Genomic DNA, 10,604 nt, shown 5'->3' on the forward strand with positions numbered 1-10,604 from the left:
TATAGTGCTCCTGCAGTGGAATTAAAGAGCACCTGACTTTTATTGAAGACTTGACTTCTCTTTCACAGAGAACTCTTCCTACTGGAAAACCCACTGACAAGAGAAAGATATTCTCAGTATACTTCTAGAAATAACAATCAATAAGATTTTGTTGACTGACACTGAATTTATTTTAATTACATTGTTTGAACTAATGGAGTGTCCTGGCAGGACATAGAGTTAAACTAAAAATCCTAAAGAAACCCCTTAATAATTTTATGTAATTAAAAAAAAAACTAGCGTGCAAACTAGCAGAAAAAAGTATTTTATTCATTTATAACATCATTTTGTAAACAATCACACTGTGCATTTAAAATTCAATAAGAACAAAATTTTTTCCTATGGATTTATAGCAAACCCTATATAAAGTCAATGAGTTAATGTAAGAGTGAAGATGAATAGCGTAGAATAATTTCTGAAAATGTTAAATTACAGCACTTGATAAAAAGACAGATAACTATCTGTACCATAAAAATTTACATGCCAAGAAACATTCATTTATCGTTTTAAATATACAGTAAAACACACTTATTAAAAAAAGCATTAACAATAATCTTATTAAAACCAGTGAATTACTCAGAGGAATATTTATTAAAACTTACTAAAAATCAGTAAATATTGCAACTGAGGTAAAAATTTGTAAGTAAACAAAACTATCATTTGTAAGGGCCAAAAGTAAACCGAAGGACAGCCACCACTTCGTAGTGACTATGTCTACTCCTTGATGTTCTGAAGAAGTTTCAATAAATGTGACTCAATAACCTGTTGAACTAGAACAGACAGGTGATCAAGACCATGGCATGTTGATTATAAAATTGTTAAAAAACTATCAAATTCAATTTACCATCCCCAACTTTCTCCTAAAATAATCTCTAATTAGGATATACGCGTAGTCTGAGGGTGATAAGATTACAGTGCGATACCTAAATACTTAAAACTTCGTCTGTCACTGACTTTAGCAGCTGTCCAAGCTACTGGATTTTCTGTTCTTGGTTTCCAGGTTTTGAAACTGAAGGACAGTCTAGAGTACAAGGCTGTTCTATGGAACAGAGAAAGGTCAACTATAGAGCATTTTATAAGCAGTTCGCTATGAAATGTTAAATATATCTTGTAAACAGGTGTGCACTTATCTTCCAGCAGCTAATTATGTGGGTTGGTGAAAAGTAAAGTAACAAACTCATTTCTAGACTTTGCAGGACTTTGTTGGTTTTGCCCACGGTTAAAAGTACATGTTAGGAGTTACGATTACATGCATGTTCTAGGATTGCAGGTGATGATACCCGTTTGGACCACTGGTTTATATTATTTAACAGCTTTACTAAAATGAAACCTGAGAGTTCTAAAATACTTACCACTTCTATAGCCCAAGGCTACAGCTAAATCCATAGAATTATATCCAGAGTCTGTTTCAATGGTTGGGTCAGCTCCATTTTCTATAACAAAAAAATAGAAAAATCTACATAAATAAAATGAAAATGAGGATATGTCTCTGACTGGCTCATGTGAAAATAGTGGGACAGATTTTCAGCAAATTTGGAAGATCTTTTCAGGCTGGTCTGACAAAGTACAGGACACATGGAGTGCACAGAATTCACTTTGGTGGGTTGGAGGGAAGACACTTCAAAACAAACAGGTATCCTCTAGAGCAACTGGAACTTCTAAAAACTACAGACAAAGCTTAGGCATAAAGATACTGTGGAAGAGACAACGGCTGTGGATTCTACATGTGACCCCTAAAAGGAAGGCCACAAGGACAGATGTTCCAGCTGCGAGCGTGCTGTGTTATGCAGATGCTGCTTACACGGGCAGTCTTCGGGCAGCAGGCGCTCCAGGGGGAATCATGTATTTAATAATACTTCCTGATGCTCCCGAGGCCAGTTTGTGGGAAAAAAAAAGTCTTCATGTGGCATTTTCTAAATATTTCCCCTTTTATCTGCTTACCTAGGAGCGTTTTTACACATTTCACATGATTTCCATGTACAGCGTAAAGCAAAGGTGTCCCTCCATTCTGCGAAAGGAAAAGGTGATTTAGCTTTTCAAGGTGAGCAAGATTCAAATAATTTAATGCGGCTGTGAGAAGCTTTACTAAGAATTGGGCATGTGAAAGTAGTTTAGGGTAATTTTAATTTTTTTTTAGAATACTTAAATCAGAACTAATAACTGAGTTTAGGACATTAAGTTTCTCTTCTAAGTGTTCAATTAACTAAAGTAATTAATTATTCTTCCAAGTGTTTAAAACAATGTATTAGGTCTCCCCAAACCAAATAAATCCTAGCGTTTGTTTCAGTAATTTAAAAATCAGCATTACAGACTCACCCAATCATATTCATTTACATCAACTCCACAATCAAGCAGCATTTTGACAATATCTGTGTAGCCTTTACTGCAGGCCAATGACAGTGCACTTTCTCGACCTTTCCCTAACAGCTGGGGATCAGCACCCTGGAATGGGAAATGGAGATAAAAGACTTTTCAGTTTATGAAAACAAGAATACTGTTACTTCTGTCAATAATAATTACAGTTCAACACCTAGGTCAGGTAGCGTTCTGGGGTTCATAAAGAAATAACACAAACTTCCACTCATGGATGCTTTTGTCATCAAGGTTTGTCCGAATGCCTTCCTTCCTCCCTCTACCTCAGTCCTAACTCCTGTCACTCTGGAGTCAAATGGCATCTCCTCCAGGAAGCTTCTCCTACAGGGCTGACAGTACTCCTGTCCCCATGGCACTTAGAGGGGGGCTGGGCATTCAGTTCCCTCTCGCTGCTTCATGTATGACCAGACTGCCTGCTCTACTGGATCCACGTTCCACAGGAATAGGAAGAGCACTTAAAATGTTTTCGATCCTCTCCCATTACATCTAACTGGCTGGAGACACAGCAACTTTACTAAATACTTAACTGGACTTAAGTTAATGTACATAGACATTGTCTGAGGCATTTTCCTTACATTCTGAAGTAGAAACTCTACCACAGCTATTTGCCCGTGTGCTGCAGCCCACATCAGAGGAGTAAATCCTTCTTCGTCCGTGTGATTGATAACATTTTCTATTTAAAAGAAAAGCAATTTTTGTGATCTAATTTAACAACCGCATATTAATATTATTATGAAAATACTGGCATTCTAAAAAGTTGACTATATTACTCAGTAAGGCTCGCTTTGTGCGACTTGTGTTCACTGAAGTCCTGTTATGTGCTGCTGCATTTGTAGTCTGAATGTATTACAATGTGCCTCAGTGTACATGGCTGAGTTCAAATCGCGTGTTATTTAAAGTGTAAACTACCAGACACAACATAATGCTAGGTACGAGAACACTGGATTCAGAATCGGAAGACCAGAGTTTGAATCCTGACTCTCTCACTTCCTAGCAGTGATGATTCTGGGCATGTCACTCAATTTCTCCAATATCCAGAATACTGCTTTGCTTATCTCCATGTAGAGTTGGGAGGACCACAATAAAAATATGGTTATATGATAGCCCTTGGCATTACATAGCTATGTATTATACAAAGTCCAAAATCTCATTAAAGCTATTTTCTACTCTCTAGCTGACATTTCTGCCTTGGAGTTTCTTTCATTTTTGGTGATTTGCTAACATAACATAGTATAATGTGAATGAAGATTGAATAATATGAGACGCAGTACTATGCAATTCTACCTCAAAACCCATTTTGTTCCCTAGATTTAGTCTACCAGTTATTAAGTCCATAGTTTTTTCCCTAGATTTATTTAGTAGATGGAGAATAGAACTTTCAAGTACTTATAAACAAATAGAAATATAATGATGAAGTTAAGTCTTTCTTATAAAAGAATGACATGATAAAAAAAAAAAAGCGCTCTGATGTTATGTCCTGTATTCAGTCGATAAATTTGGACAATTGGCTAACTTTTTGAAAAATGAAAATACAAGTAAAGCTCGATCTTTACCCCATTACACCAAAACATATTCCACGTGGGTCAAAGATTGAAATGTAAAAAAGGAAACCACAGAAGTTCTAGAATAAGGTATGAGTGAATTTATTTATAACCTTGCAGTAGGAAGTCTTTTCTAAGCAAGATATAAAACTCAGAAGTCCCAAGAAAAAAATAAATTTACTACTTAAAAATGTTAAGCCTTTGTTTGAAAACATCATAAAGTCAAAGGAAAAATGGCAAACTGGGAAAAAATATATGCAACATAAACAATAAAAAGTGAATTTCTTTAACTTAGATAAGAGTTCAAATAAATCAATATACAACAGGCAGTTCACACAAAAGGAAATTCAAATAGACCATAATTTTAAAAAGGTAAACAAAACCAGTATGAGATCCCATTTTCCACCTATGAGATTGGCAAAGATTAAAGTCTGATGATATTGTGTCAGTGAGGGAATGGGAAAACAGAAACTCTAACTGGTATGAGGACAGGACAGACATCTGGCAATATGTATAAAAATAAAAATCCATATGCCTTTTGACCCAGCAAATACACTTGTAGGAATTTACCCTGTGGATATACTTCAAAAGAATGCCAGCAATATCGTTATTTAATAGCAACAAACTGGAATCAACTAACACCAGGGGGCTAGTTAAAAAATAACAGAGTGTATGCATATGCAATACAACACAAAATTACAGACCTATTAAAAAGAATGAAATAGATCTTTATGTGCCTGTATAGAAAGATCTTAAAATTTTAAATGAAAAAAGTAAACTGCAATGCAGTGTGTATATTTTTGCTGTTGTGTAAATAAAAACATACATACACATTTTCACATATAACCCCAAATACAAATAGCAATATTTTCCAGAAAAGTCTTCCGAAAATGTAAGAAACTTACATTTGATTTTGGAGAACAGGCTAGGGTGGTAACGGAAGCTGTATTAACTTTTATACTTTATTTTACTATTTTTTTTAAGTATCTATTGGGTTATCTTCTTGGTGAGATTATGCAACTTTTTTTTGTCTTTATACTTTCTTGTATAAAAAGAAAATAATAAAAATCTAATAAACCTATTAAATTTGTTTTAAATACATTTTTTAAAATAGGCTAGTACCTTGTTCGATACGAGTAGCCAGGTATAGCATCTCTCCCTGAGCAGCCAGCTGGTGAACAGATAAAGCTGAAACAACACCATAGAAAGCTTCATGTGTATCTGCAGGGCACACTTTCATCACCTCATTGCTCATGTTTGTGTAGCAAATGTCTTTTCAAAACACAAGCCATCATTTTCTTGTTAAAAAAATCTAACCCAAAATATATCCTAACACTACAAGCAGCCATTCTGTATCTGAGAATTGACTCATATGTTTAAGGTAATTCGGACATTTGCAAAGTGTTATTATCAATGATTATGCAAATTGGTCAATTCTTAACAAGAAATGGTTTATGCACTTAATTTTTAAAACTATTTTGTCATCCAAACTTATAAGGAAGTGTAAGGAAGTTGAGTCTCAAAAGACCCTTTCTTCGTTTTGTGACCTTGGAAAACTGGTTAAACATTTTTGCCTGTAACATAAGGGATGTGGAACCACAGGATTTCTAGGGTTTTTTTTTTTTTTTTTAGCTCAAAAATCCTATGGTTGGAATATTCTAAGACAATCTCTTCATTTTAAAACAAAGCCAAACAGGCACTGTTCTATGACAGTTCACCTTAAAAATTAGCAATCACTTGATCCTTGATTTCAGGTTATATGACTGCATAGCCTTAATCCAGAAAGGAAAGCAATTGGGAGGCACGTGCACACTTAACGTAAATAAAACAGAAACGGCTTGTGGGCGGAGTCATGAACTCTTTCTGGCTTAACTTCTATAGCATACAATTCAAAATCAGGAGGGCACAGTGTTTCCAAAATAAAGACATATATTTCACCATGCTTTAGAATAGAGATGCATTTACCTTGTATTCTCAAATATAGTTCCCAGCATTAAATTGCTAACTTTTTTTCTCTCAATTGAGAAACCCATACTATATAGAATATTTTCTAGCTTATATAGAAAACCTTCATTTTATTTCTTCTAGAATAATTCTGCATTAAAAAAATTGTGAATTCAAAGTTTTTAAAAGGTGGTTTCATATGCATATTATATTCAGATTCAAAATTACAGTAGACATTACTCAGCTTTTACTACAAATCACTTGTTGATCAGTGATCTAATTTATAAGTAAAACGCATTCCAAGAACACAGAAACACTCACAATGTCTTACTTTGCACAAAATTCAGAATAACTCTGTTTTTATAGTAAAACTATGAAGGTTTTAAGAATTACTATTTTAGTCTGTATTTGTTCTCAACAGAAAAACATAAAACATGAAATATTTGAATATGCAATAAGTGAAAAAGTTTTAAATTACTAAAACTATCAGGACATTACTTAAGGTTTCCAAAATAGAATATGCACTTAATGAAAACAGTGTTTCAAAGCCAAACTCTTGATACCATTAGTAATACGATTATTTTAATACATCACTGGGAAATACTTACAATTTGCTAACAGAGGTGTGGTCGAGACCTCATTTCCTCTGTGCTTGTTGGTTAAAGTAGTTGACTGTTTTATGGGTGAGAAGTGCTTTGTTGTAGAGGGAGTGTAGACATGCCTTACTTGAATTCCCGGAGAAGGAGATGTGTGGATATTGCATTCAGCTAAGTAAAATTAATTTAAACACATTAAAACAATATTTTAACAACAAAGCGTTTCAAAGTTCTAGGCCAATGTTTACATTAAAAAAGAAATACATGATGTATAATATCTTCAACTGATTCTCCTGTGATATTATTTTTTGGCATAAAAAGTCTGTACTAGTGAAAGTTCCAGAAAAAAATCTGTATTACTCTTGAGCAATGTTATCCAGAGATTAGTTTTGTTATTCAATAGCTTGTTATAAAAGTAAATCTACAATATGATGACAAACTTCACTGCATTAAAGCATAAGAAACTAATGCCAATTACATATTTATGGTATAGAGAATATTAAAAATATTTGTTTCTAAAAGGCACAAATAATTTTTTCCCTATAATTTTAAAAGGTACAATAGGGAACTTTATTAGAGAATCTGTAAACAAACAAAGGTCAAGAAAGGAATTTTTTAAAAAATGTACTTATAGACATTACATAACATGAAATTATTTCATTTTGGTTTCTGTGAGATTCTAGAAAATCATATTAAAAGATGACTTCCAAACTCTCTTCCCCAAACTCAAAATCTCATGATCCAAAAGGGAAAAAAAAAAAAACCAAATAAACAGAAACAAAACAAATGCAGATATTTATACCATAACTTTCAACCTTTAAATAGAACAGATGCCACCTCCAGGTCAGAGTTAACCTGATCTTGAATATTTTTACTGTCCTCTTCATTTAAGGACTTCACAAACCGAGAACAAACATTCATATCAAATCGGTTAGGCAGTATGAACTTCATTCCCATGGCAACACCCTGAGCTGATCCTTCTTCTGCATTTGAGTCCAGCTGATGTTCTATTTTAATGTCAGGCATGCCAGTTAGACTGTAGCTGCTGGGACACTCTTCCACTATCAGCTGGGCTCCAATATCCAGATTTGCTGATGTAGCCATGATTTCAACTGTAGTTTCAACAATTAAAACATTTCTTCATGGTTTCCTCTGGGTTTTAAAAGAGCAGTACACAGTGTATTCTTGGAATTTGGATATTAAAAAGTCTGAAAGAAAAAGATTAAAAGTGTTATATCAACTTAATGTACATAAAATAGTCATTTTCAATCAAATATGCAAATAGTGCTCTTATAAGCAACTATACATAACAGAAAGCAATGTTGAGAGGTAGGGAAACCTGGGTATGAATCCAAGCTTCGCCATTTATTACCTGTGTGAATCTGTACAAGTTATGATGTCCCTGAGCCTCAGTCTCGCTGGTAAAATGGGGATACACCTCACAGGATCCCGGCAAAGACCAAATGAAATACAGTCACATCCTCACCTCCATCACTAGGTTCCAGCAAGTTTTAGTTACCCACTTTTCTCCCCTTTCCTATTCCTGAATATTGCCAAATGGATTTTTTAAAAAATCAGGCTAACAACAAAAATAAACTTTCATGTAAAAACTTTAACCTCTTACCTGAGGTTCACTTATAAACACGCTGTTTATAAGTGGCTCTCGGTATGAATTTAAGAAAAGACAGAACTCATGTAGTACCCAAGTCCATCAGCAACACCCATGTGATTCCTGGATACCGAAAGGCTTTACATAGCTTTGGTTATGATGACATTAAGATACATTTATCAATCAGTTTTTGTTCATATCAAGTGGTAGCAACTTAATACAGGTTTTTATGAAAAATAAAGTATATAGACTATGGACTGACTTCCTTTGCTTCAGCATCACTAGGACTTAAGGTCAACGTATAATTTTTGGATCCTGATCTTTGTAACAAGTGTTAAGAAATAAGAATTACTGATTTTTTTCCCAAATATAGATTGTCAAGACATGAACTCAATAAATGCAAACTCTCAAAGCATAGATTTTAAGCACATCTGTTATTCAAACACTTACTATTGTTTTAAAATGAGTTTTCAGTAAGGTAATCACAGGCACTTCCCTATGGACCTTAATGTAATTTCAAGAGAAATTTCATTATTATACTTAAAATTTCTAAAAAAAGGAAGAACTCCACGATATATAATTGACCCAGATATATAGTCACTGAGACAGGAAGAAAATTAATAACATCCAGTTAATTTTTTCATGTTAGGGTTTATTGCCTCTTAGAAATTCTGAGGGTGCAGGGTGTTTTAAAATTGGAATTTATTGGAACTAAAAGAGAAAAATGCATTAGGGTTACAATGGAGCAAAGGTTGGCAAATCATACGTTTACAGATAACCACTATTTAGTTTTTAAACACTTTCCAAGATTGATTCTTATAACAATCCTTTGAGTAGTCAGGGCAGGTAATCATTATGTCCACCACAGAGAGAAGAAAAAAGGGAGCTCATGACTCCATCACCCTGTTCATTAAAATAAGAAGCAGCACTAAACTAATTCAAAACTCCCAAGGGAGAAAGAGTTGAAGAATAACAAATAACAACAACAACAGTAATAATAAAGTTAACAGGTAACAAAGGCAATACACTTTAGCAAAAGGTTAGAAGGAAATCAGAACAGAAAATGAGTTGTGATTCAAATGGAGATGAAGGTGCAATACAGAGGTCTTTAAAAGGATACTGCAAGATACGAACTGGGTTTCCTAAGGTAAGAGCCATCTCCCACAGACTTCTACACAGAGGTGAGTGAAATGCAACTCCGCTGAGCTCTCAGCACCCTGCATATATCTTTATTTTAGCATTTATCATTCTCTTGAAATTTTCCAATTAAACTTTCAATACATTGAAAACTCCTCTAGGATGGGAAACCACTCTTACTAATCTTTGCACACAAAACACTGCTTGGTTCTATCAGGTGCTCCAAAAATGTCTTCTGATCTGAACCTTAACAAAATTTCGTATTATTTTCTATCCTGAAATGACCCTACAAGATGCTCAGCAATCTGCTAATTAGACCTGGCTTTCCATTCCCAACATCACTACCAACTAACTGAGCAAATCATATACATTTCCTGAGACTTTTTTAATTTATCTATAAGATGAAGATGGTTGAAACAGTCATTTCTAATATTATTTCCAAGTCTAAGCATCTTCCATGTTACAAATCAGGGTTTATAGATGGAGTTACTGGTTTTAGAGGGAGGAAAAGCAAATGCACTTGGAGGAGGAAGGAGTAATCTTGGCACTGCTACAGAGAGGAGAAGCAAAACTGGTTAAGCCATAATTCTGGAGCGTTAAGAGAAGAAAGGCGAAAAAGATGATCTAGAAGAGGGAGTGTTGAGAAACAGAGATAAGGCCAAGGATAGCTAGGATCACCTCGATCTGTCAGAGTCCAGGTAGAAAGGGAGGGAGACCCTTACGAAATGAAGTGGGCATCTGAATTAGTCCACAGTGGGTGCCAATATCAGGACCCCCTCCCCCTGGTTCTTCCTAATCCTGGAATTGTCCTACAAGGTGCTATGAAAATGAATGATGCCTCACAGGCGACAGGTGTCCCGGCGTCCCAGGACAGGAACCCGCTGGAGGAGAGATGGTTGTACGGAAGTCCGCTCTGTCGCCAGCCGCCAGCTCTGTCCGAAAAGTCCCGGCGCGGCTCAGGTACGGCGGGCGGAAACTCGCTCAAAGGGGGCAGGCTGGTCCCGGGGACAGGCGCCGGAGGCCGACCGGGTGGGAGCGCAGGGCCTGACGACCACCGTCGACAGCCCACAGCGAGTCGGGCCTTTCCATCTGTGGCCACAGATTCCCTGCAGGCCCTCAAGCCCCGGCTTGTTTTGACCGCGACGTCACTTCCGATTTCTTCCCTCGCTTTCCGGACATAAAACGTTCTGCATCATCGCAGCCGAGAGGACTTCCAGGTTTTTTCCCGCCGCTGCGCTGCGCGGTCCTTACAGCCTGAGTACTACAGAGACAAAGTCGTTTCAGTTACAGCTCCGGGCACTAGAGCCGGCCTTAGTCTTGCCCTTCGGCCACGCCTCCTCTTCTCCATAGCCCCGCCCGGGCCCG

The 10,604-nt window shown here is 36.0% G+C and overlaps 1 protein-coding gene across 2 annotated transcripts; it reads right to left on the reverse strand.

Moving 5' to 3' along the window:
* Positions 1 to 294: 294 nt before the first annotated feature.
* ANKRA2 (ankyrin repeat family A member 2) lies at positions 295 to 10,585 on the reverse strand. 2 transcript variants are annotated; one of them, XM_064481513.1, is made up of 10 exons: positions 10,083 to 10,585; positions 8,553 to 8,606; positions 7,309 to 7,701; positions 6,506 to 6,664; positions 5,076 to 5,141; positions 2,988 to 3,085; positions 2,356 to 2,481; positions 1,981 to 2,047; positions 1,392 to 1,472; positions 295 to 809 (listed from the first exon to the last, which is right to left on the reverse strand). In XM_064481513.1, exons 3-10 carry the CDS (start codon positions 7,595 to 7,597, stop codon positions 754 to 756), a joined length of 942 nt encoding a protein of 313 aa, XP_064337583.1. In that variant the 5' UTR covers positions 7,598 to 7,701; positions 8,553 to 8,606; positions 10,083 to 10,585; the 3' UTR covers positions 295 to 753. The 2 variants fall into 2 exon arrangements, with proteins under 2 accessions (XP_064337583.1, XP_010973296.2); XM_010974994.3 differs by lacking the exon at positions 8,553 to 8,606.
* Between the last annotated feature and the right edge of the window lie 19 nt (positions 10,586 to 10,604).

This window comes from Camelus dromedarius, chromosome 3 (genome assembly GCF_036321535.1).
Source record: "Camelus dromedarius isolate mCamDro1 chromosome 3, mCamDro1.pat, whole genome shotgun sequence".
Classification (NCBI taxonomy): Eukaryota; Metazoa; Chordata; class Mammalia; order Artiodactyla; family Camelidae; genus Camelus; species Camelus dromedarius.

Coding starts and splice junctions, on each gene's coding strand:
- ANKRA2 (XM_010974994.3), bottom strand. CDS start 7,597: ATGGCTACATCAGCAAATCTGGATATTGGAGCCCAGCTGATAGTGGAA. Junction 5,142..6,505: donor CACACCTCTGTTAGCAAATT/GTAAGTATTTCC, acceptor GTGTTGTTTCAG/CTTTATCTGTTCACCAGCTG. Junction 2,482..2,987: donor TAGAGTTTCTACTTCAGAAT/GTAAGGAAAATG, acceptor TTCCCATTCCAG/GGTGCTGATCCCCAGCTGTT.